Source organism: Orycteropus afer, unplaced genomic scaffold, assembly GCF_000298275.1.
Source record: "Orycteropus afer afer isolate SDZICR_OR568_19922 unplaced genomic scaffold, OryAfe1.0 scaffold00049, whole genome shotgun sequence".
In the NCBI taxonomy this organism is placed as follows: Eukaryota; Metazoa; Chordata; class Mammalia; order Tubulidentata; family Orycteropodidae; genus Orycteropus; species Orycteropus afer.
In genome coordinates, this window is record NW_006921636.1 from 9,422,967 (window position 1) to 9,450,062 (window position 27,096).

General features: G+C 47.3%; 1 protein-coding gene across 1 annotated transcript in view; it reads left to right on the forward strand.

Moving 5' to 3' along the window:
• The window catches only part of ZMYND8 (zinc finger MYND-type containing 8), a 135,730-nt gene that overhangs the window by 25,744 nt on the left and 82,890 nt on the right, over nt 1-27,096 (forward strand). The window contains exons 3-5 of the mRNA XM_007938335.2: nt 14,858-15,006; nt 23,609-23,827; nt 26,856-26,969. Coding sequence (XP_007936526.1) covers nt 14,858-15,006; nt 23,609-23,827; nt 26,856-26,969 — 482 coding nt within the window. The remainder of the gene's footprint in view (nt 1-14,857; nt 15,007-23,608; nt 23,828-26,855; nt 26,970-27,096) is intronic.

A 27,096-nucleotide genomic window follows, 5' to 3' on the forward strand; every position in this document is an offset into this window, starting at 1 on the left:
GTAAGATAGCTATAAGTCGGAATTGACTTGATAGCAACAGTTACAATGCTAAACAGGTTTCAGTGGTTCTTCCAGACTAAGACCAGACTAGGGAGATGGGCCTGCTGATCTTCTGAAAACCAGCCGTTGAAAACCCTGTGGATCACAGTGGTTTGACTGGCAGCTAATCATGGGATGTTCCCAAACCAGGCAGCATTTTGTTCCATTGTATGTGGGTCTCCATGAGCTGGGGACTAACTCAGTGGCAGCTAGCAACAATTATACATGAACAAGTGAGGAAGCAGACCATCACTAAACCACTGCCATCGAATCGATTCCACCCTACAGGACAGAGAAGAACAGCCCTGTATGGTTTCTAAGGCTGTAATAATCTTATGGAGGCAGACTGCCACATCTTTCTTTCTCCCACGGAGCAGCTGGTGGGTTTGAACTGCCAGTCTTTCGGTTAGTAGCTAAACACTTAACCACTGTGCCACCAAGGCTTCTTGGAAGAAGGCCAGCCAGTGACTAATCAGGAGGCTTGGGCCTGGGTGGTGACTGGAAAGGTCAGAGTTGATACTTATTCCCAGTGAGTGACTGGATGAGGCAGGCTTTGAAGGTTGTACTTAACTTGAACAGGCAGAAGAGGGGACGGGTGGAGCAGGGACCCACATTGTAGAGCATCTGGGATGTGTGCTGGGCACCTCAGAGGTGCTTTTGTTGTACCCTGCAAGGGTTGGCACTGTTAATGTATTTTGTAGATAATTAGGACTTGGGCTCAGTAAGGTGAAGTGACCTGCCCGAGGCCACCCCCTGGCGCCTCAAGCCAGAACTTCTCTCTGTCCAGCTCTCGCCCAGACTCCATGAGCCTTGTTGGAGTTGGGGGGGGGGGAGTGCATTTGGAGGAGTTTTAGGGAAAGAGAGTCAATCAAGGAGGGTGGGGCTGGAATTGTGGGCCACCCAGAGTTCCACCTTGATCTTCAAGGAAATCCTGAGATCACCTGGAGGGCTTTTGAGCCTGGTTTGGTTGAACCACTCTGGCTGCCTGAGACAACTTACTCTGGAAGTTTGGTGTTTTCAGCAGGTAAATCCTTTTCAGGAACAGTCTGGGAAGAGCTAGCTAGCCTGGTGCAAAGCACAGTGAGATACAAAGAGATTTGGAGGAAACTTGTTTGAGATGTTTGGGTTTATGTCTTTGCTCTGCTCTGGCACCGCTTTTTCCCATTGGATAATAATGCTGTCACTCATTGTTCTTTGATGTGCCAGATGCTGTTCCCTTTACATGCATGAGCTCATTGAATCTTAAGTCAGTCCTTTTAGGAGGATTCTGTAGAACACCCATTTTGTAGCGGAATTGACTGAGGCACAGAGAGGCTGCTTAACTTGCGGATGGGTACACGTTGGTAGGTGACAGCGTTTGGATTCCGATCTGGTAGTTTGACTCCAGAGCCTACCTGCTGAGCAGTATGCTGTGTTGACATTGGCCAACACCACGCATGTCCTTTGCATGGAGAATGACTAGGTTGTACTTGCCACCCTAGAGGAGATAGCTGACCAGTGCAGGTAAGGGCTTTGGAGTTGGAGTTCTGGGCACACTAATACCCCCATGTGGCTTTGAGCAAACAAATGACTGCTTTGCTGAGCCTTTACCTAAAAAATGGGGACAGAAGCACCATCCTGATTTTGGAATTGTTGGGAACTTCGTAATACACAGCCATGAGTCGCCAGTTTGAGAAAGAAATTCAGAAATATTTCCCTGTTCCCCCTTATCCCCTGGTGTGTATTCACTAACTCACAGTATTTCTTCCAAGCTTTTTGTCTGTCTGCAATCAGTTTCTTAATTATTCTATATTTGCTAGCCATGTCAAGGTCCCTGGGTGGTGCAAACGGTTTGCTCTTGGCTCCTAACCTAAAGCTAGCACCACCCAGTGGCGCCCAGAAGCAAGGCCTGGCAGTCTGTTTCTGAAGCAGTAACAGCCAAGAACACTGATGAGGCATTTCTACTGTGTCACGTGGGGGTTGCCATGAGTCAGAATTGCCTCGATTGACAGCAGTGGGTTTGTTTGGTTTTCCTCTTTTCCCTTTCTTGTGGGGCAGTCTGCTTCCGTAAAATGCTGTACGGGGTGCTTCTACTCTGTCCTGTAGGGTTGCTGTGAGTCAGAATCAACTCACAGATTTTTTTTTTTTCTTTTTTAGGGGGCGGTTTTAGTCATGCCGCGATGGGCCTGGTTGTCTCTGGGCCTCACCTCCCTCCTTGTAGAATCGTCATGAGGAGAAAATAAATGGAGGGATGTATTTAGAACAGTGCTTCACAGTAACTGGTGCTTAACAACAGGTAGCGGTTACTGCTATGATTGGATCCTGGCAATCCTCCCACGGGGACAGGGACCTGCCCTTGCCTGTTTCCCCTGGTAGGCCAGATGTCTTGTCGTTACTCAGGTATTTTTTGTTGACTGGCTGGTCCCATTGTTTTCCTGCCTTTGAAATCTGAAGTCAGGGCCGCCAAGTGAAACACTCGGCATCATTTTCCCTCTTAATGGGTGCACATGCCACCGTGGGTGGTGCATTTACACAAGGTTAGACCTGCCTGGCGACTCTGGAAGTTCCTTCCTACCTAGATTTCTCAATTCAGGCACTGTTGATATTCAGGACTAGTTAATTCTTTGTTGTAGGGGCCTGCCCTGTGCCTTGTAGGATGTTGAGCAGTATCCCTGGCCTCTACCCATCAGATGCTAGTAGCAGCACCCTTTTCCTTATCCAGTTGTGACAAGCAAAAATGTGTCCAGACATTGCCAAGTGTCCTCTGGGGGACTCCCAGTGAGATCCACTGCTTTATACTGCTCTGATGCCTGAACCCTAAAAGTGGTACCCGATTGATGCTGGAAACATGTGCTGAACTCTCACTGGAATGCCGATGTAGTCCCCGGCCAGGGCAGTACCTAACAACAACAAAAAAAGCAACACACTGCTGTGGAGTTGGACCTGACTCATAGCGACCCCTCCTTGGGTTTCTGAGGCAGTATCACTACAGAAGTCGATTGCCCAACCTTCCTTCCGAGGAGTGGCTGGTGGGTTTGAACTGCCAGCCTTCTGGTTAGCAGTCAAATGCCGTAGGCACTACACCACCAGAGCTCCCTGGGCAGTAGTACCTAGCATGTGCTAAGAGCTCTTTAAGTATTAGCTATTACAATTCGTCTACCCATAACCATTTAAAAATAAATAGGTACATATGTAAGCGTGATAAGAAAATTCAAAGAGGAGTTGCATGTTTATGTAGGTACTGATTTCCGGTGTGTTTTACCAGGCCTTTGCAAACACAGCGGCCACTCCCCAGCTCATATGTTCAGTTTCTGGCCCTTTTTCACCTGGATCTCGTCCCATGCAGAAAGTGCGTAAAGACCTGGTTCATTAGCTCTGCTCTGTTACATGACTCATCGCGATGGACGGCAGGCCCCTACTGATGGCCTCTGATGTTGCTTCCAGTCTGGCTTCACAGGCCAGGCTGCAGCGGCAGCCCCTGCCCACCTTGCTCTGTGTACCCATGAGTCTGAGGGCTACAGGATGCATTCTTAGAATCCCCCACTGACAGCTGAGTGACGGTGAGCGTTTGTTTGAGCAGTGGGATCTAGGCCGCTTTCTGGGCCTGTCAGCTTGTCATACTGTGGTGGCTTGCCTGTTGCTGTGTTGCTGGAAGCTATGCCACTGACATTTCAGGTAGCTTACGAACACCCTGCGGATCACAGCGCAATACCATCCTGTGCAATGCTGGACACGGGCCCCCTTGGCCGGATGGTGCTTCGCAGTGAGTCCAGCAGCGGACTCTGGCCTGTGATTGTCAAGGTGGTGCAAGACTGGGGCAGCGTTTCATTCTCTTGTACGTGGCATTGCTCTGACTCAAAGTCAACTCAACAGCGGCCAACCCTGGGCCTGAAATCTTTGATCCTCCCCAAGGGAACATGACGAGGTGACGGCCTGCCTGTCCCTTCCTCCTTACTGTCTTCGTAGAGAATTTCTATCTTCGTTGTATGACTTCGGGAGAGTCCAGACCTCCCGCCCAGAGTGTGTGGGGAACGTTGCCTGGCTACCAGCGGTGCTGCTTCCTTCATGAGCCCCTTTCCGAAGCCTCTTTATTTCCCATTTCTCCTCAACCCACTTCTGTGCTTCAGCTGCAGCCGGCACAGAATCATTTTTGTTTCTGAATTGGCCCTCAGATGCCGGAGTTCGCTGTTGCAGTTTGAAAGCCCCTGAGTTTCCAGGACATGAGCCTGCTGCAGGGTGGGGCCGGCCACAGCCTGGATTAATAATGCAGCCGGTTCTGCCACCAGAACCAGCTCCACCAGCTAATGGCTTGTCCCCAGGCAGCTAAAGGCAACTGGTTACTCCACATTCTGTTTGTGGAGATTTGCCTGAGCTTTTTAGGGCCTCAAATATGTGTATAAAGTTGGCCAGTCAAGGCCTGGCCGCTTGAGGGGGTGGGCGCCAATGGTATCTTGTGGGGAGCTGGGCCCTGCCTCCCCCCTCCTGATAAAATTGCACCCAGCCTGGCATTCTGGAACCAGGAAATTCCTGTTGAGATGGTGTCTTTTCTCCAGAAGGTCTCTTTCCAGCTGAAGAGAAAGGAAAGGGTGGCCTCGTGGCTGTTGGGGGCTAACACACAGGATTCATTTGTAAATCAGCCTCAATTCCCTGTTGCAAGTTGGTTCTCACTCATAGTGACCCTGTGCTCAGCAGAATGAAACGCTGCCCGGTCCAGCCCACGTTGTTGCTATGCCTGAGCCCATTGTCGCAGCCACTGTGTCAATCCTTCGCCTTGAGGGTCTTCGTTTTCCTAGATTGTAGCCATTTCTGTCCTGCCAGGCGACTTTGGAAGTTTACCTTTTACATATGAATGCACCCTTGAATCACCACTTCTGCATTGTTGAGAGAGAGAGAGAGAGTGTGTGTGTGTGGAGTGAGGAAGGGTTATACCTCAAGTATAAAAGATAGTTTTCTGATTTCCAGGAGAGCCACAGCAGAACGAAAGATAATTTGAAATAATTATTAAAAAATTAAAAACGCCTTCAAAATACAAACCACAACCACCACCTCCTCCCTCCCCCCAGTCTCCTTCCATCAGCAGAAGCACGGCAGTCCCTCGTATTTATTCACATCCGGTGAAATAAATGGCTCTTCATTGCAACGTGCTGAAGACTTTCATCTTAGCCGAGCTGCTGTCGAGGGTGATAAATTAGGACCGAAAGCCTGGGGACATTAAGGCACGTCGCTGTGCCTCAGACTGCCTGATTGCAGAGAGGTGACAGTGTCCTTGCCCGACCTATGTGTACACGACAGGCCGGCCTGCTAAGTGGCGACTTCTAGCCTGTCCTCTTTGCTTCTTCCTCCTCCCCCTGGGAGAGGCCGAGGAGGATCCGGAAGCAGGAATGTCCGCCGCGTGGGAGCCTCTGTTGTCCTAAAAAAAGAGAGGCTGGACCCTCTGAACAGCCGAGCCTCCTCAATGGCAGGTAAGTGCCCCTTCGCAGGGTTCAGAACCTCGGCCCCGGTCACCTGCCCCTTGCCTGCTTTGCATCCCAGGTACCTGAGATGACCCTGCGAAAGGACATTTTCCCCGCCAAGTTGAGGAAGGTGACCCTTTCATTCCGCTCTGCTGTCTCATTTCCACTTCAGCCTTTGTCTTCCTGGTTCTGGGTGAGATAGGCCCACTCCCATGCGGGAAGCCTCCAGAAGCACTGCTTGGCTGGAGCAGCCTGGTGGAGGAGGAGGCCTGGCCTGTGGCTCGGGCAGGCCCAGGTCAGCCACGGTGCGGCCTTGCCTCCACCACCCTGTGGGTCTACGAGGTGGTCACTGTTTGAGCACACGGTAACATGCCTCCTAGTTGTTGTCACTCCCACTCTCCTGCTTAGGCTTCCTCTCTGCCTGAAGAAAAGCCATCTCTCCAACCCCCCTCCTTCATCCTTTGCTCTGGATTTCTCATCTCTGCTGTCCTCCAGAAGGAAATTCCGGGCTTTTGTTTCATTATTATGTCATTGCTGGCTGGGGAGGGCCCCAAGATTCCTGGGGAGGGAGGCCTGTTTGGGTACCTGCTCTGTGTCTTTGCAAAACGCTTTGAAATGATTAACCGTTCTCAGCTTTGCCGCTTCTGGGGGAGCAGCGTGTGGTCATGTTTGAAGTAGGCCTTGGAGAGGCTTGGCAATTACTGGGAGTGCTGCCCGTGATTGCACTCAGCGCACGCGTCTCCGCTCCCGACCCTGCCCGTGCAGTTACTGGAGGAAACGCGATTGCAGTGGCGGAATCATGCCCTGGGCTGATGATGGCCAGCCCCACAGCTCTGATTTAACATGCTGCTTTGAGCAAAGAAGCTCTTTTTCTGGGGAGTGGGGTGCTGGTGCTGGGGGCAAAGAGGAGGGGTGATTTCTTGATTTAAAAGAAAATAGCTCTCAGGGAGCTCTGATGACATAGTGCCTAAGGCACTTCTGCTAACCAGAAGGCTGGCAGTTCAAACCCATCAGCCACTCCTCAGAAGTAAGGTTGGGCACTCTACTTCCGTAGTGATACCACCGCCTTCGGAAACCCAAGGAGGGGTTGCTACAAGTTGGGTTCGACTCGAGGCACATAACAACAACACCTACTCTTTGCCATGCAGTGTCCTGAGAGCTTTACAGGAATTAACTCCTTGAATCCTCAGACACCCCACGAGTTACCATTATCTCCGTCTTGTAGAAGAACTGAGGCACAGAGCCGTGAACTGCCTTCCTTAAGGTCACTGCAAGGGAAGCAGCAGAACTCAGTTCAGTAGCTCAATGCCAGAATCCAGTTCCTGACCACTGGGTACCATCTGTCTCTGTCATCTTCAACTTGGTCCAGCAGAGTATTCACCTCTGCCATCTGTGTAGGGTGACCAGCTCATCCTGGTTTGCTTAGGACTGTCTAGGAGCTCCCTTAGTCCCTGGCAGACTGGACCAATGGTGACCCTACTTCTGTGCCCTAAGATGCCCGCCTCATCTCCTGTTAGCTAAATTTCTCTTTCCTTGCTATCGTCATTAAGGAAACTTAACACCCACAAAAACATCACAGGGGTGGCCCTCAGGGGGAAGCCCCTGGCCTCTCAGCTGAGGCCCTTTCCCTGGAGGGAGCAGACAATTCCCTGTAATGGTGTGTTGTTTCCTAGACCCTGGAGGACAGGAGTGCTGTGACTCAGGCTCCGGATGTGGGGGGGTGGGGTGGGAGCGTGGGGAGGCCTGTCTGAGGCGGCCTAGATGAGATGGGGAAGAGGGGGAGAGGGCTGAGGATGACCCGGGCCTACTGTGTGGTGTTGGCAGGTTCTAGTGCCAGTTTGACTGCCTTTGACAGAATGATGTCATCAGCAGGTGATACATATACCATTTTCTGCCTTCTTCCAGTCTCTGAAGCTCCTCGTTGGAGTTCCCCGTCCCCATTACCTCCATGTACAGTTGGGTGAAAAAGGCAAAATGAGAATGTAGTGTTAACACACAGGCTGTCAATTAGCGCACAATCTACTGGGCTGAGGAAAACGCTCTTCCTGACGTGAGGCCCTGGATGTCATGAGGGTGGGTTTAGGCCTCTGGGTCGGACCAGAAACCAAAGCAAACCTGTTGCTGATGAGTCGTTTTGGTCTCAATGTGAGCCCCCGTGTTACAGTGTAGAACTGTTCATGGGGTTTTGTTGGCTGTTATCTTTTGGGAAGCAGATCATGAAGCCTTTCTTTCCATGGTAGGTTTGAACCACCAACCTTTAGGTTACTCGAGTGCCAAATGTTTGTGCCACCCATAGACTTTGGGTCATACCGCCACTTAGTAGGTGTGTGGTTCAAATCCCAGCCCCGCCACTTAGTAGGTGTGTGGTTTTGGACAAGCGAATTGGAGAGAAATACTTGTAAAGCATTTTGGAAAACTGCCTAGCACCTTGTAGATAGTAAAAGAAATTCTTCGTTGTTAATACCTGTGGTCCAGGAAAGGTAAGAGCATTGGTGTCACTAGGGTGGTGTTGGGTGTACGGACTGCACTGGGTGACCCCAGACTGTCTCTAAAATTTTTGTGCATTTCAACAGAAATTTTTACTAAAAATACCCTTGTAGTTAGTTATAACAACAAAAACTTCTCTTTTTCTTTTTTTTTAAAAAAAGCCCAGCTTACATGTATCAATATCCCTACAAAGCTCAAACTCTAGGCAGATTTACTTTTTGAACCTTCTGATCCTCTAGGGTCACAGCTGTCATTCATTATTACCCAGTTACAAGGACCCTTCAAATCACATACACCCACTGCAAACGCACGTCATTGGTTTTATTGTTGCCAAGTGTTTTTATAGTCATTGATTTTGTTAAATTTTCTGGTGTTTTAGCTATAATAGTGTGGTCATTAGTATTGTGAACCCGTATCAGTAACTTTGAGAATGAAGTAGTAATTGAAGGAAAAGAAAGAGAAAAAAGAAAAGAAAAAAGGGCTTCTGCTCAGTTACTAATACTGTAATTCAGTGTGTAAAGATTTTATAAGACGATTTTGTTGTTAGTGTTCATATCATCTAACAAATGTTACATTTACGCAATTCACAATTGTAGTTATCACGTCTTTCTGTGATGAAAATGGATAACATTACTGAGGATTCTGTATGGTCTGGTATGGGGGGTGGTGTGTGACATGAGTTACTGCCCTGGGTGACACCAACCCTGGTGACGCCACTGGCTGAGAGGCCAAGTTCATTTGAAGGAAGGCGTCTCTGAAGTCAGAGTCCGTAGAGGGCGTGCTGAGTGGGATTATTGCTAGCGGCTCACACCTCCTCAGCAAAATGCGGGGTTGTGAGCAATCTCCTCGCCCACTCGGTTCCTCGTGCCCAGTCGTCGTTGCCATATTATTAAGAATTCAGTGAAATGGCGCAAGGAGGGGAAGCGGCTGCCGGCCCACGCTCGCCCACGCTCGGTGCCAAGCTGTTTTCCTGAGTCATTGCTCTGCCCTCTCCCTGCAGCGGCTCTCCTCTCACGCCCACGTTAACTCCTTCTAAACTGGCCTTCTCCTACCGGGGCGGGCAGTCGGTTGCTGCCCTTCTGCTCTTGAGAAACCAGCAGAAAGGCCTTTTTGGATCAAGGGTAAACCATCTCCCTGGTGATTCAGTGTGCGCTGGCTGCCTGTCACCATTCCAAGTTTGTAGTTGAAATAAGTTTAGCAATAGATCCTCGTCAGAATTAAATCATTAAAGAAGAAGGTGGTGGTGGCGGTGGTGGAAATAAAACCCTCTGACTCAGCTTTCTGGAAAAGAGCCTAAGGTCGGCTTCGCTAACATGGCCCCAGCAAAAAATCCACCTTCCTGTCATCACCAGAGACTGACCCCACCCACTGGAGCATGGGTAGGCTTTTAAGTCAAAATGCTGACCTGCTGTCTCAAACCTCCAAGGGACACGAAATCCAGCAGGCGTTTCCCAATTTTCCTCCCTAAGAACCTTCGTGGAAAGCCTCTCCTGTTGACAGATGTGTCTCTTGTTTGCAACCTATTAAATTTCCATCCCTGGGAAATAGCTGCTGAACTCTCATTAACTCCAGGGGGAATTGGTGCGTTTGTAACAGGGAAACACTTTTTTTTTTTCTTAATGTTTTGCTGAGCTAGAAGGCTGGGAGTCCTTTGAGGTGTGTGCCACCTTGGGTCGGTCCCCTTTTCTTACTGAGCAGGACCTTGGTTTCCCCCTTTGTTTCCTGGTGTGCTTGGGCAAAACTCCCTTCCTAGCTCTATAGAGCTTATGATTGATTGCAGTCATTTCTGGTGATTGTTTTCCCCCCTTGGCATAGAATTAAAGTATTTTAAAGTTGAGAAGCGTCCTTCAGCCCTGTCGGTTTTTACCTTTAGAGCGGAGGACACCTTGAGAAGGTGAGTTAGGCTGTGACCCCTCTTCCTGCAGGATTGGTCTGTCTGGTACAGGGGCCTTAGAAGCACTTCCACGGACTCCAGGTGAGACCTTCTGGTCTGGTGCATTCTTCAGCCCCCCGGCCCCCTTTGCCCGGTGAAGGAGGGAGGCTTCCCTGGGGTTGTTTCCTATTTAGCTTCTGTCCTCATTCTCCAGCCTTGCCTCCTTGCTTGGCTCACGGCTCTTGAGAAGCCAACCAGCCCCACACCTAGTGGTGAAGGCAAGTCGAGGAGGTAGACTGACCAGTGTGGACCCCGCCCTTTAGGCCTACACTCCAGAGCAGTGGATCTCACACTGAAATTCCAGAAGGGCTGCTGCTGCTTCTTTTTTTATTTTAAATTTTATTGTGTTTCGGGTGCAAATTTGTTTCACATTCAGCAGTTCGTGTGCATTTGATTTCACGCCCCGATTACCATCCCTGACCATAACAAACTCTCCTTTCCTTCCGTCCCTGTGACTACCGCAGAAGGGCTTCTTGAAACAAATTGCTGGATTCTAGCGTGGGGCCTTAGAGGAGCCCTGGTGGTACATTGGTTAGGTGCTTGGCTGCTAACTGAAAGGTTGGTGGTTCAGACCCACTCAGTGGCTCTACCGGAGAAAGACCTGACCGTCTGCTCCTGTTAAGATTTTTGTTGTTGTTATGTGCCATCGAGACGGACCCGACTCATAGTGACCCCTCCTTGGCTTTCTGAGGCAGTATCACTACAGAGGTAGATTGCCCAACCTTCCTTCTGAGGAGTGGCTGGTGGGTTTGAACCGCCAGCCTTCTGGTTAGCAGTCAAATGCCTTAGGCACTATGCTACCAGAGCTTCCCCTGTTAAGATTACTGCCCAGAAAATCCTACAGCGCAGTTCCGCTCTGTCACGTGGGGTCACCTTGAGTCCAGATTGACTCGATAGAACCCAGCAGCAAATTCCCCAGTGAAGCTGCTCCAAGTACCACACTTTGTGGGGCCCCCTCCCCAGGGCATCTCAGCCACAGGTGGAGAGCATGGTGCCTAAGGTGGTGTTGCTGACTTCCCTTTCTACCTCCAAGTGTTGGCTGTGCTGGTAACCCCGTGCTCCATGTTCCAGCTCAGTGGTTCTGCAGGAAGGTGGTGCCCCTCCTCTGAGCGTGTTTGGGAAATTTGTGGGGATGCCTTTTGTTGTGGTTCAGTGGTAGAAGCCTTGCCTTTATGCAGGAGACGCGGGTTCGATTGTCAGCCCATGGACCTCGGGCTCAGCCGCTGCCCATCTGTTGGTGAAGGCTTGGGTGTGGCTTTGGGGCTGAGCAGGTTTCAGTGCATCTTCCAGACTAAGATAGACTTAAACCCACTGCCATTGAGTCCATTCTGACTCAGTGACCCTATAGGACAGAGTAGAACAGCCCTATAGGGTTTCGAAGGTTATAAATCTTTAGGACAGCAGGCTACCTCATCTTTCTCTCGTGGACAGCAGCTGAATGCTTTAACGACTGTGCCACCAGAGCTCCTAAGATAGGCTTCTGAAAAATTAGCCAATGAAAGGCTATCTGGGTCTGATCTGCAACTGGTTATGTGGAATGGTGCAGGACTGGGTCAGCGTTCTGTTCCGTTGCCGAGAGTCAGGCGGTTTGAAGATGACAACAGCTAATAGCAGCAGTGGCGTCTAGTGGGAGGGGACCAAGGTCCTCTTTACAAGGGGAAGAGCTGATCCTTCTAGAATCCAGCTGTGCTGTGTTGAGAAACACGGAAACACACGACCTGCTTTTCCCTGAACCTGCCCCCAGCTTTCCCACTGATGTGTCTTGGCTCACGTGCTTTCTCCTCTCAAAATCTACCCACAGACAAAACAAAACTTACAGAACCAAAACCCCGCTAGGTTGTTTCCAGTTTTTGCCCTGACGGGGATGCTGTTTCTTCTAAGACATGCCCTTTTAGGCCACAAAACACTTAAACACCTGCACTCTGACACTTCACAGACTTTTATTTGAGGTTTATCAGATCCATGTAGAACAAAACTCAAACCCTTTACTGTGTGTGGGCCACAAGCCCAAGGTGATTCGCCCCGACTTCGTCCATCTGGCGTCATTTTTTATCCTGAATCAACCACTCCTATGCCCTCATTACCAGTTTTGGTTTGCACCCACTGTTTTTTAAAATGTGAAATTGAAACCTAAGTATTTCATTTTTAATTTTCTTTATTTTGATAAACTGCTCCGGGCACATGATAAATGCAGTACACCAGGGTACACAGGGAAGCAGAAACTCTCTGTCCTCACTCCTCATAGGTTCTCCTTCCCAGAGGGGACCGCTGTTCCCCGTTTTAGAGTCATAGCATACTGCTGTGTTCTTTGGGAGTATGGTAGACTTAGGCAGACATTTTTGTATGCATAGGGTCCATTAGTGGTACTAGACAGGATTGCTTTGCTAGCTTGATGTAGTAGGTTGGAGATGGTTATGTATCAGTTTGTATAGAGGTGTCTCATTATTCCTAATGGCTATAGAAAATCCCATCATTAGTTGAGATGTCAGAACACCAGACCAGTCCTGTATTGTTGACCTTTATAAGTTGTTTCTAAAGTTCCTGGGTGGTGCAAAGGTTAACTTACTTGGATGCTAACTGACAGCTTAGAGGTTCAAGTCGACCCAAGGTTCCTTGGAAAGGCCTGGTGATCCAATTCTGAAAATCCGGCCATTGAAAACCCTGTGGAGCCAAGCATAATTCTACTCTGATGCACATGGGATTGCCATGAGGTGGAGTGGGCCCAACGGGAAACTGATAAATGGTTTCCAGGCCTGGGTACCACACACAGTGCTACAGTTGAGTATCTTTGCACAGCTCTGCTTCCCTATAACTGTGCCTGTAGAATGTGTTTCTAGAAGGAGATTGTTGGGTCACACATTGTATGGAGAAAATGAGAGTGTATATATATGATGGTGGAGTGGGGTGAGTGCACCAATCTCAGGCCCAATCTTAGTTTTCTCACTAACTAGCTGCTGTGTGCCTTTGGGTCCACCATCTGAGCCCTCTGGGCCTCCATTTTGATGTCTGCAGGCTCATCTCTGGAACTCTGGGGGTCTGTCACCCTCACGATGCCTATGGTTAGCATTTAATTTCTTCGCCTGGACTGTGTCTCAGCGTGTTAACTGCTGGCAAGTCAATTCAGACTCATAGGGACCCCAAGGCTCCGATCTTTATGGGAGCAGATCTCCAAGGCTTTCCCACCATGGAGTGGCTGGTGGGTTTGAACTGCCAACTTTTCAGTTAACTCTTGTGCCACTAGGGCACCAATGTCTTCACATAGAACTCTGAGAATTAATTCAGGGTTTTTCTGAAGCCTGCCTGGTGAGTCTGGAGAGTTCCATTGTGTGGAGTGGTGATGAAGCAGTGATTTTTGTGGAAAGCAAGCAGTTCATTGTCTTCCTTAGAGAGTCTGCTGGGAGATGCTTCCCTTTTCAACCAAAAGTAAACTCCTAGGAAGGAGGCCCCTTAGGCTTCCTTGTTGTCGTTATGTGCTGTCGAGTCGGCCCCGACTCATAGTGACCTGTCCTTGGGTTTCCAAGGCGGTATCACTACGGAAGTAGATTGCCCAACCTTCCTTCCGAGGAGTGGCTGGTGGGTTTGAACCGCCAGCCTTCTGGTTAGCGGTCAAGTGCCTTAGGCACTACGCTACTGGTGCATATGGCTTGTGCTGGATTTCTAGCCTAAAAGTTGCAGCACAGCCCTGGTGGTGTGGAAGAAAGGCTTGGAGGTCTACTTCTGTAAAGATCACCACTAAGAAAACCTTCTGGAGTGGTTCTAGTCTGTAGCGCCTAGAGGTCACCATGAGTCAGAGTCAACTCAGTGACAAGCCGTTCATTTTCGGTCAGGAGGCCTGTGATATGGAACCCCGTTAGTCCGTCACCGAGTCCTCTTCAGACACGAAGGACTGGAATGCCCGTCACAGCCAGCATGCAGGGGCTTGACTTTAATGTAAATTGGAGGAAGAACTTCATCAGGCCATCTGTGGATATAGTCAGCTTTCTGGATTTCACACCCCATCCCGCCATCTTTGGTACTCCTGGCATAGTTCTCCCCTTTTCTGAGAACTGCAGCCTTTATTTCTCAGAATGTAAAGTGCACCAAGCTGTGTCATTATATGATTCTCCCCTAAGATAACAAAGTCACCATCTGGCATGGACTGGATTCATGTCCTTGCAGGTGAAGATTGGATGGTTGGGGGAGTCTGTGTGTTTGAATGAGATGCTGGGTGGTGAGTGAACACTAAGAGGGGGAGGATGACAGATGGGTTGAGCACTGTCAGGTGCAAATTAGTGAGAATGTAATTTGTGTTGACCTCTCAGCACAACCAGTCTCAAACACAATGTGTGCTGGTGGTGACTTTCAGGCGGGTCGGATGTATTTTTTTCGTTATCCTTTGTTAGCCTATAAACCATGAATAAATAATATTTTCATCCACAGAGAAGTGTATTTGCCTTCATTTCTTGAAATCTGTCTTGTCTGTCTTTTTCATGACTTTCTTTTGCCATCAGATATGGACAGAAAGATACTTCTTTGGGATAAGAAAAATACTGGTAACTATGTAACAGCTCATGGTAGCTGCGGCATGGCCTCATTGTCAGGGCAATAGAAGAGGGCGAGGATTGTGGCAGAGTGGAGAGCATGTTCTGATCAAAAATTAGGTGGCAATTACTCAGCTGTACGGGTGCCACGAGGGTATGCAGACCTGGATTGTTTTTTTTTTTTCAAAGCTGGAAATACAGGTTGCTATGTGAAGTCTCCCAATGTTTACATTTTGGCAACTAATTACAGTTCTGTAAAAATGTTACCTGTCTGATCTCTGAGACAGGTGATGTGGAAGAGGCAGGTGTATTCCAGGAAGAGGGATGCTAAAACAGCATTGGGAGTTTGGGGACCAAAATGGGCTGTGTGTCCCACCTCCCACACCGCATAGGGCTCAGGCCTCCTCAACTGCTTTAAAATATGTGATCCTGTGTGTCTCTTACAGATCCTGGCTCTACAGAGAGAGCAGCCCAGAAAAGAAAGTTTCCCAGTCCTCCACATTCCTCCAACGGCCACTCGCCACAGGACACGTCAGCAAGCCCCATTAAAAAGAAAAAGAAACCCGGCTTACTGAACAATAACAATAAGGAGCAGGTAAAGGAACCCCCTGGGAGCGGTGTCCGCACAGGTGGGGCAGAGGCTGTAGTGATAGGCACCAAAGCTCCTAAGGCTTTTCTAAGGGCTGGTGTCCCTGGCAGTCACGTAGCTGCCTTGTGCAGTTGTCTTTTGCATAAGAGAAAAGGGCAGCTCAAATTGTGCCCATGTAAACATTTCCAGCCGGTTTGCAGATCTGTTTTGGGGACAGGTCGCTGACCTACATGAGGTGGAGAATGATGGGCTTTAGGGGTTTGGGGCATTTTCCGAGGACTGTTTTTTTCACACTTGTAGGACGCTGTTTCCCCATGTGGCCTGAAGATACCCCCCCCCCCCCCCACCAGCCACACCAGTAGGAGGAATTCTGAGCTCTGTTGGGAGGTGATGGCCTGACTGAGGTCAAGTCATGTTCTCTCCCAGTCTCGGTTTTCTCATCTGTAAAGTGAGGGCTTCGGCTCCGGGGCAGGAGGTAGCCGCCTTCCCCGAGCGTCACCTGAGCTAGACTTTGGTGATTGATTAGGTTTTGTTCTCATTGAGCACAGACCTCCCTCAGCAGCCCGGGCCAACCAAGCAGATAATGGAGAATCTATTCACCATCTTGGATCTTGTCTGAGGAACCTTCTAGCTTTAAAATTTTCTGGTGTAATCTAGATGTTCTTATTAAAAAGATGAGAGAGAGAGAGAGAGAGTGGTACTTTAGTGGGTATATGGGTGGAATTCACCACCCCCAGCCCCACAAATGAGGATCAATTTTCACAGCGTTTGAAGAACAGTGTCCCCCCCCGCCCCCCGGTGACTCTGCTGTGTCCCCCTCTTCAGGGATTCCAAGGGCTCCATCCACCCATGCATCCACCCACCCATCCATCCATTGTGTGTGTTGTTGAGCACTGGAGTGGGCCCTGGGGATTTGAAGTTGAATCAAGCAAGATCGTTGCTTTCACGAGGAGAAAACCTAGCAATGGTTAAATGGCCAGAACTGTGAGAGGTGTATCTTTCTGAGCGCTAATCCATTTTCATTCTCGAAATTCTGTAGCAGAGTACCGGTTCTTCTTTGTGGCTGTGGGTACGTTAACTTCTTTGTGCCTAATTGTCTCTCATATTGGAATAGGGTGATGATAATCCCACTGCTAACTCCACAAGGCTGCTGTGAAGATAACTGAACAAAATGATTTTAGTAAGAATAAATTAAAAAACAAGCCAGGCTGTGTGCTAAGTGAAATGTTGTTGTTGTTGTTTTGTGCTGTTGAGTCGGACCCGACTCATAGCGACCCCTCCTTGGGTTTCCGAGGCAGTATCCCTACGGAAGTAGATTGCCCCGTCTTCCTTCTGAGGAGTGGCTGGTAGTTACATACATAATAAATTAAATCATAGGTACAGAAATATTCTGTGTACGGTTCAGTACAGTGGCCACTGAACGACTGAAATGGGCAAGTGTGTCTAAGGAACTGTATTTTTTAAAGTTTAATTTGAATTTTAGAAGCTGTGTGCAACTTGGTACCGGTACCATGTTGGACAGTATGGGGTCCCCATGAGCTGGGAACCCTTTGTAGGAGAAGAAGCTGGTGGTGGATTATAAAGACATATTTGGGGGTGTTACAGTTTGAAAAGAAACATATAAATAGCGTTGATGATCATGATACTAAGGGCAGTGCTTGCTGTGTGTCTGGTGCTGTTGTAAGCGCCTTTTCTGTGTTATCTTAAGGCTCATGACAACCCTGTGAGGAAGGGTTTACCATCATCCATTTCACAGATGAAGACACAGACGTTCAGAGAGGTTACTGTGCCTCTTCAAGGTCTCAGAGTGAGTAAGCTGCATTGGAACTTAGATCTGCCTGTTTAGCTTGAAAGTGACAAGCTGCTTTTTGTCACCCAGGAGCCATCCGTAGCTGTCATGGTTGAAGGCTAAGAAAGTAAGAGCCACAGATAATGTCCAAACCTGAACTTAGCCAGTAATTCTGCTTCCTGGGCTACCAGTGTCTTACTAGAGTTTCCAGTAAGTCATGAAGGGTGTCCCCACTGTGCGGAAGTAGTCTACTTTGATTGCTGCCTCTCTGGTGTGTACACTTTCGTACACCTGCGTCCCTCCCTGTGCTTTAAGAGCTCGTGTGGTCTCTGTTCCTGGGGGCTGGCATTTTCTTCTCTGACCTTCCCACCCATGTGCTCATTCCATTTCTCTAACACTTGAGCCTCGAGACCATAATGATGTGTCTGTAAGTCTGTGTCCCCCTCTTGACTAGCAGCCTCAGAAAAGTGGGGCTGGTTTCCACTTGCTGTTGTAGCCCCAGAGTTTGGCACAGGTGGGAGCTCAGGCAGACCTTGCTGAATGCATACAGAAAGCGTTGAGAATGTGGCAAGTAGCAGAGCACGGGAGAATGGACTACAGGGTATGACTGTACACCCAAATGGTCCTTCGTCCTCAGAGTGGATAGAACCGTTTACAGAACTGTGGTGCTGGAGGGAAAGTTCCAGGGCTGCCTGGAGACCTGGCTCTTCCTACCTCTGCTGCAGCTGGGGAACTCGCTGTGTGACCTTGTCATTTGCTTTCCTGAGCTTCGGCTCCCATATAAGGGAGCTTGAACTGGGTTAGGTTAGTTAGGTTAGTTAGGTTAGTGCTAGGTTAGTTGCAGATTTTGTTTCTCTGATAAAAACTCCTGGGCAGAATGGTCAGGAGACCTTCATTGGCAAAAAGGTAACACTCTTAGTTGCTTTAGCTATAAAGAGAACAAATTCCTGACTCTCGACCCCGTAATTCATTCTGGCATTTGACTGTTTGCGTGGTAGGGGCAATCTTTCCGATGCAGAATCTTTTTGCCTTACGGGAAACAAATCCATTTTCTTTTGTTCTCCTGGGCACCTTTTTTTTTTTAAAAATAAAATTACAGAATGAAAAGTAGTCAATTACAGGACTATAAACTCTATGTTTGACCAACATAATTTCTTTTCATCTCTCAACATTTAATGATCAAGAGATTGCAAATAAAAATCTACATTTCTGAGCTCACTTATAAACTCAGAAAATCCAGCCATTGCTACTGCTCAGTAGAGCCTGACCCTTTAGAAACACAGGGCATGTAATTACTAGTTTGCTATACTCCCCACCCCTCCCTCTTGTCTCACATCTACCCCACTCCCCTCTCCTGCTTGCCTCCTTATAGGCATTGGAGTTGTCTTGACTTTCGGTAGGTATCAAGCTTCTCTGCTTCTTTTTCTTTATTCTGTTTTCTCTTTGAAGTCTAATATTCTAAAAAGAAGGCCACTCTCTCTTTGTTTAAAATAAAACCAAACGACACAATATGTTTTTCCATGTTTGGTTAAGGTCGAGACCTTTTATTACTGAGTGGTAAGATTACTTAAGTTTTAAGTTTGTACCCTAATTCCCCCGTTTTTCTTATACTGGGAATTCAATATGTTTAAGGGAGTTTTAATATAAACTCTTTATTTTGAGAGAAAAGAGTATTCTAAGGTTTATAATTAATTTCTCTAAGCCCTTTGGCCCAATGATATCACCCCTTAGGGAGGGGTTTGAAAACATCTGGATGTTTTTTGGGGGCAGGGAGTGTCCCAAAGCCTGGGGGTGGGGTTGTTCTGATGTTATTCTGGAGGAAGGGCAGGTTGGTGACCACCCCGTGGTTGACAGGACAGTCCCTTACAGCCATTACTGGAAAGTACCACTCTGATGGTTACTTCTCAAGATATTTGAATTTAAAGAATTCTTTTGGAGACTTTTTTTTTGGTCTAATAAAACGATTGAAAAACAATCTGTTAGAAGGTTTGTGCAAAGTGGCTCTAGGGTCTTTTGATCATACATGGCCAAGAAATGAAGGGCCCCATCTTCACCTTCTCTGATGCAGGATAGCTCTACCTATCTATCTATCTATCTATCTATCTATCTATCTATCTATCTATCTATATATAAGGAGCCCTGGAGGTGTGACAATTAAGCAGTGGCCTGCTAACTGAAAGGTTGGTGGTTCGAACCTACCTAGCAGCTCCATAGGAGAAAGACCTGGTAACCTGCTCCTGTGAAGATTTTAAAAAAAGACCAAACCTGTTGTGGTCGAGTTGATTCCAACTCACAGCGCCCCTATAGGACACAGTAGAACTGCCCCATAGGGTTTCTAAGGCTGTCAATCTTTACGGAAGCAGCTAGGCTCATACTTCTCCCATTGAGCTGCTGGCGGGTTTAAACCAGCTTTTTGTTGGCAGCCAAATGCTTAAGCCCTGGGCCACCAGGGCTCCTTCCTGTAAAGATTACAGCCTAGAAAACACTGTACAGTAAAACCTGAAAAAGCCAGAACTCGTGTAAGGCCTGTCAGAAGAGGAAAATTCACTGGGTGTTTATGTGGTAGGATTCTTAACAGAGAGTGATAGAAAGGTGGTAAACACCTTTGCCACAGGCAGGAGACTTGCAAGGCGGGCAAACAAGGCTTCCGGTTCTTAAGGGTTTCACTGTATACATACCCCACCCATGTGCATGTCATACATGGTGGTCTAGACCTTGGCTAAGGCACTTGACTGCTATCCAGAAGGCTGGCGGTTTGAACCCACCAGCCACTCCTCAGAAGGAAGGTTGGGCAATCTACTTCTGTAGTGATACCGCCTCGGAAACCCAAGGAGGGGTCGCTATGAGTCGGGGCCGACTCGATGGCACATAACAACAGCAACAGACCTTATTTTATGGGTCTATGCATTGTCTTAAAAACTGGGCATTTTACCAAGTTCCTTGTTGGGTTGGGATATTGTATTAGGAAAGGTCAAGTGACAGCAGGGATTGTAGCCAAGTGGGGGCTGACCCCTAAATATAGTCATGGACTCTCTGTGGGCCCTAGGGCCCATTACTCTCTCTGTCTTGTCTGTTTCTAGGCTGACAGCCAGTTGCCATTGCACATACTCCAGGGGTAGGCAGTTTTCTTAAAGTGGGAGACACATTTTTCAGGATCCCTGCTCCCATCAGATGTAGGAGATGAGAGCTGGAGCAAGGAGGGCTATGATTTTCCTTCACTCATTCATGTTGCCTAAACCAGACCAAACCAGACTCACTGCCATCTAGTCGATTCTGACTCATAGCACCCCCTTTGGGTTTCTGAGGTGGTAAATCTTTATGGAAGTAGATTGCCCAGCCTTCCTTCCGTGGAGTGGCTGGTGGGGTTGAACCGCCAGCCTTCTGGTTAGTAGTCAGATGCCTAGGCACTGCGCCAGCAGTGCTCCTTCGGAATTGGAGTTTGTGCTGCCTGCCTTTCCTGTCCCCCTTCCTGCACGTGTGTCCCGTACTCACACAGACAGAACACGCAGTTCCCAGTGTGTGTGGACTAGGGTTGGCGAACTCTGGCCTCAGACCTGTTTTTGTCAGTTACGTTTTCTTGGCATACAGCCATATCCATTCATTTACGTATTGTCTGTGGCTGCTTTTGTCCTGCGAAGCCTCAACTGTCTGGCTCTTTATAGAAAATGTTTGCTGACTCCTGGTGTAGACTGAGGTAAATCAGAAGTTAATGAACTGGCGTTCTCTCTTTCCTTGTTAAGTCAAGCCATGGAAGCAGCAGAGGAAGGAGAAAATTGGCTTTCATACCCTGTGATCATCCTATAAGTACACAAGTTGCAACCTGTTGGCCTTGTTATCAGGGTGGTACCACAACTTTATACATGTGGAGAAGCAAAAATCATAACTCATTTTGCCTGGAATGATTTGCTTTTCCTTTTTTTTTTTTTTTCCCCATATCCCATATTTCTTATCAGATTATTTTTATGGAGCAGGAAACTTTCAGTTACAGGCAGCAGATAAGGAAGATATCTGATTGACAAGGAGATTAACCAGGCAGCTCGCCTTTGCAACAACTGCTGCTTAATGGAGGGAGGGATGAGATAGTTTGGAAAGAGTATGGCATAGCCTGGCACTCCCCATGGTCCTTCCAGGAATACGCATCCTCCGCCAGTTGCTGGATGGCTGAGGAGGAATCGGGGAGAAGTATCTATACCTGGCTTCTATTAGAAAATACTTGGGTAGCCAGTTAGGGAGATGAACTGTCATATTCGACTCTTCGAGTTCCATTTAGATTTGAATATTCCTGTTATTGGAATGACCGGAAATAAGGCTTACTGCTGTCTTGCAAAATCCATAGGATTTAGGAAGACCTCACTCGGTTAGAAATAGTTCTTCTTACTCGATAGGCACAGTTTATATATTTCAGTGGGAGTTTCTCCTCCTCCAGGCTCCCCCTTTCAACTTCCCCAGAGGAACTCAAAGGAAGCAGGAAGTAGACCTTCTGCACTAGTGGTCCTCAGCCAGGGGGCAGTATTGTCCCCCAAGGGACATTTGGCAATGTCTGGAGACATTGCTGGTTGTCACAGCTTAGAGAAAGAGGGAACCACTGGCATCTACGGGGTGAAGATCAAGGATGTTGCAAAGCATCCTACAGGGCACAACAAGGAATTACCCAGCCCCAAATGTCACTAGTGCTGAGGGTGAGAAGCCCTGCTCTCGATGCTGTTACCTTCCACGCCCAAGGAATAGTCTTCCTATTTTTCAGACCTTTCCTCCTCTAGCTTTTTTGCATTAAGCAGAATTGATTTTCAGCTGCAGAGAATGTTCTCTGAGGGGTCATCAGATCATCAGAATCTTGTCTACATCAGGCATCATCTTGTGTGAGGTGTAGGGAAGAGAGGGAGTATGAGAAGCCCCAGGGTCATGTTCTTGCCCAAATCCTTCCTCTGAACTTGGAGGTCAGATAAGTCTTTTTAACCTGGTTTTCCTATCTGTTCAGTAAGACTAGAGGTATCTGTCCTGAGGACCTGAGTGGTTGTGAGGATAAGAGGAAATGGTGTTTGTGACAGAATGCTGGCAAATCTGAGGACTTTGTACAAATGTAACTTGTGAATAATAGCGTAATGGTGGTGGTATTCCATAAAAACCAAATAGACTGCTCTACCTGAAAAGTTGACCTTAACCAGGGAGATCACTGAACTAAAGAATGAACACGGTTACCCTTTGGAGTCTTAGCTGTTTATTTCGTAAAAGTTAGAGCAGAAGGCTTAGAAGATTGAGTGACAGAGATCTGCCAAATTGGCACTAATGAGGCTCTTTATCAAGGAGTGTAGGAATAGCAGGTGTTTTAGAACATGGAAACGTCATACCAAACGCCAGGAACAAGACATTGGGACCTGCAGTCATAGCAGCTCTTTCATCTTACCCTGGAGGTCCTAGCCATTGAAAACAGGAGAGAAGCAAAGTGAAGTGAGTGTTAGAAAGGAAGACACAAAACTGATGTAATTCAGAACTGGTAGGATTTTCAATCAATAAATCATTAGAACTGCTTATGTGTAGCATCAGTGAAACCAGCAGCTCTTCCACACAGCCATAGTAACCATTTCGAAAAGCTCGTAGACAAAGATCCCCATTTATAGTATTGCCGAGAAATACCCTGTGTCTAACTAGTATCCAAGATCTGTGGAGAAATCCATAATATTTTACTGAAGGAAAGAAAAGAAGCTTGTCATACAGTGAGGTTTATTCACAGGTAGGTACCGTGGTTGTGGCTAAAACTGATTTCCCTCTTCCTATTGCCAAGGAACCAAGACTCAGAGAGGGTTGCATGGCTTCTCAAGGTTGCACAGCTCATTGCCAGATCTTTGTCATACTTGCCACTGGACTATGTATGCCATCCTTCCTTCCTGCACAGGAGTTTCTAGTAGTTTTGGATAAGACATTTTTGAGTGAATTTCCTTTGAATAATTTTACACGATGTGAGAGTGACTTTGCTGGATTCTACAGTAAATCGTGAGGGACATGTTTCTCCTGACATTTTGGGGCAGAAAGGGGTCTGGCTTCCCTGAATTATCCATCTCATTTTTCCGTTGCTGCGTTAGTTCTAAATAGGACCTGTGACTCGTCAGTGAAGACGAGGGTGGACCTGCACCGCCCACAGTCAGTCACGTTGATGGCTCATGGTGCTGATGTATCGGGGTAGGCTCAAAAAATCAGATGGTTGTGTTTTTGTGACTCAAATCCAATCAATCCATCTCCAGCCACCTCCAAGGGAAAACTGCCATAGTTTTATTGGCTTCGTGCATTTGGGCTTCCATACACTGTCCACTGTCCTCTTGACCATATTAGCAATATTGGTAATGGCGGCGTTGTGTTAAATGCATATATATGAGATATCATCCTATTTGATCCCACCCACTATCCCACAAAGTCAGGTGTTAATGTCCCGGTTTTACAGATGAGAAAACTGAAGCTGAGAGGTCAAGAGACTTGCCCAAGGGCATGCAGCTGGTTAATGTAGAGCTGACATCTGAACCCAGAGATGTCTTATGTCAGAGCCCTGGGTTGTAACCACTGTGCACTCCAGCTAGGGCTGCCTAGTAACTCTTAGATACCAGCTGTCCATCCGTGGCCTCTTAAAATAGAAGAAGAAAAAAAAAACTATTAATATGTGAAGACCTGCACATTCTGTCTTCAGTAGTTACCAAGCTAGCTTGGCTTTTTGCTGTACTTGTGAATGCTGTAATTTTCTTTTGTTGTTATTGATGTATTTGTTCGAATTTCTTTTGAGAATGCACATTTATTTTGAAACCAAACCTGTCTTTCTTGCCTACATTCCAGTCAGAACTAAGACATGGTCCGTTTTACTATATGAAGCAGCCACTCACCACAGACCCTGTTGATGTTGTACCACAGGATGGACGGAATGATTTCTACTGCTGGGTTTGTCACCGGGAAGGCCAAGTCCTTTGCTGTGAGCTCTGTCCCCGGGTTTATCACGCTAAGTGTCTGAGACTGACATCGGAACCAGAGGGGGACTGGTTTTGTCCTGAATGTGAGGTTAGTTCCTGATGAATGAATGCATTCCCTGCTGCGCTTCCTTTCCTTTCTCTTCCTTCCTTCTGTTTTTCACTTCCAAATAGTCCAGGTATTACAGGGAAAAGAGAAATTTCTAGCTTCTACCCGCTGTGTCTTGGGTACCCCTTTCTGGACCGGTATCAGCAGTGGCCGCCACTGCAGCTCTTGGAAAGACAATCCAATTGAACGCTGTTTTTGGATCTGCATGGGTCTTTGAATTGCTTTGAGATCTGCACCTTGCACCTGTCTCCGATGCACCTGTGTCGAATTTTTCAGAAGTCACCTTTAACGGTCCACATACTTTGACCAGATCTCTTGCTCCTTTGCCTCTTTTTGGACATGTCTCCTGCTCTCGCCTGCATGAGCAGTAGCCAAGCTGGGAGGACCTATTTGGGTGGATGTTCCACGTAGATGCCATCTGATGCTTGCTTTCATACAAGTACTTACCAAGTGCCTGTTACCATGGGGGCCGAGGATGCTGCAGTGAACTAAAATGGGCACAAATTACATTCTTTTCAAGCTAAAATTGTATGTAGTGTGTTCGAAGATGAGTACTCTAGAGAAAATGAATCCTGGATGGAAAGTAGGGATGCACAGGTGTGCAGGGTGTTTCCATAGTACATGGAGAGATCAAGGAAGGCCTCACTAAGATCTGAGAAGGACCTGAAGGAGGTGAGCTGGAAGCCATGCAGCCACCTGGGGGCAGAGAGATCTGCAGGTACAGGTTGCCAACACACCTGGCATAGTTAGGGGCACAGGTTTTCCTCATCCGTAGCAAAGTCTAAACACTTTATTAAACCAACTATTGGGGGTCTTCTACTCTTCTCAGGTGACTTCTGTTCTTGGCAACTTCCAAGCAGAGTTATGCTGCTCTTTGAAAAGCTGAAAACACAATCATTTAATAATGGGACGTTACTTAGATTCAAAGATAAATTGGAATTCACTCTCAAATGAAGATGCTGTCTGCACGTGAAGTGGAAACATTTCCCTAATAGGCAAACTGTATGAGGAGCTCTGGTAGCGTAGTGCCTAAGGCACTTGACTGCTAACCAGAAGGCTGGCAGTTCAAACCCACCAGCCACTCCTCGAAAGGAAGGTTGGGTAATCTACTTCCGTAGTGATACTGCCTCGGAAACCCAAGGAGGGGTCACTATGAGTCGGGTCCGACTCGACGGCTTACAACAACAACAACAGGCAAACCATATAACTCTGTTTGGTATAGCTTTAGCATAGGAAAAGGGAAAAAGTAAGAAATACATGGAATAAAAATAGATGATAAAACAGTACGATGATGCCATTTTGGTGGTATTCTTGGAAAGTTTCTGCCTCTAAAATTGCAGAAGATGGCTGGTAACTCGGATGGAGACACGGGAAGGGTGTTCTGTGCTCAGTGAGGTCCTCTGTATCGAGAGCCCAGCTTCATTCTGCTGCGTGTAGTATGTGTAGCGTGGGAACTGAAGCCTTCATCCATTTTCTTTCGTCTTGACCAACCCTTCTAAATTGTTGAACGTTAAAAAGAAAAAAAGATAGTGGTTCATATAGGACAACTTTGCTGCAAGTAGTAGTTCCTGATGAAAAGCATCTTACAAAATCAGGATTTGTTATCAACACAGCTAGAAGGATCCCAGAGGCAGGGTAGAGTTTGTTCAGAGCCCAGACTCTCTGGTCCATTGTTCTCACTATTTAGGCAATGATTCCTCCAGAGCCCGATTACCCAAGTAAGCATGGTATCTCTTCCTCACATCTCTGTTTATCAAGGGGAAGGACTGTCCCCGTCGACTCCCCAGCTGGTTTTGTCTTTGGGCTCCTTGGTCAAGATTGGATCTTCATGGAAAAAAGGCCAGAAATTTTGCTCATCTGGTACTTGCAATCCATGTAATGGGAACCAGGCACTGCCAAGTAGGAGGAAGGGGTGGGTGTATGAGTAACAGTTGAGCAGCCAACCCCATTGTTTGCCATGGATAGTTACTTGGGAACTAATTGGAACTCAAACAAGCAGTTATTCTTTGGCTGTGATTCTGGGCTCTGAATATCTCCCAGGGGTGAATTGGTAAGGCAGTCAACTAGGAAGAGGAGATGTTTAAGGCTTTGGTAGTTAAGTAATTCGATAGAAGCATCATGCTCTCTTTCAGTTTCTGAGTGACTCCTTTGTTGCCCATCTCCTTCCTTTGGAAGCCCCAGAGATGTTAAGAATTTGGATCCGAATTAATCAGAGAAAACTTTTCTCAGCTATCTTTAAACAGACTGCTAAAGAGTGTGTTTCCTGATATCATCAGAACTTAGTATTTCTCTTTTTGCTACTCCCTAAGGCATCTGAAGCCTGAGATACTATCCCAGATTTATGTGACAGAATCCACTTCCAGCACTTCAGGTTGCTTCCTTGATGGGAATTTCTCTTACAAAATGACGTTTCTTGCTCATGGACGTGATAGCTTCTTGCATAGTTTGCCAGTGTCTCAAATGGCTTCACATAAGTGGTGATGGAGAGAGAAGTCATATTTATTATTGGTCCACTACCATCCTTTGGATTCTTTCTACAGGGAAGACTGGCCCTTCCATTCCTCACTGTTAATGGCTTGTCAGTTTCCTGAAAGATAGCCCAGAACCTTAAGAGGATCAAGATGAGTGGTTGTTAAGAATTCATTCTGTGTGGAGATCACTTTGAAACCTCCAGTGGCCTTTGGAATCAAATCCTGTTCTTGAAACTCAAGGTGGTAATGAGGATTTTTTAGGTCTCTGCCTGCCCACTACATTCTCAGATCATGTCCTCTTCATGCGCTGAAGACACTTCCTAGTAAGGTAAATAATGGATCACGGTGTCTCTTAATTTTCATCCACTGATTCAGTACTCTGTGGCCAAGTCCCTGCAAAGCGAAACAATTAATCTCACTTAGATGGGAATTGTGTTTTATGTGTGAGCTTACTGGAAAAATAGATTGAAGGGAAGTAAGTACACAGCAATTTACATTTATTTTCTCTAACTGGACATTTGTGTAATTTTGACTTGTAGAAAATTACAGTAGCGGAGTGCATCGAGACTCAGAGTAAAGCCATGACAATGCTCACCATTGAACAGCTATCATACCTGCTCAAGTTTGCCATTCAGAAGATGAAACAGCCAGGGGTAAGAAGCAAGTTTTCTTGGTACAAGTGTCAGTGGAGATAGTGACTTTTGTTATGTTCTGTTTACTTTCTTGCTCTTGGTAGGCCTAGTTTTTCAGGCATTTGCCCATATGCCCATACTGCCTTGT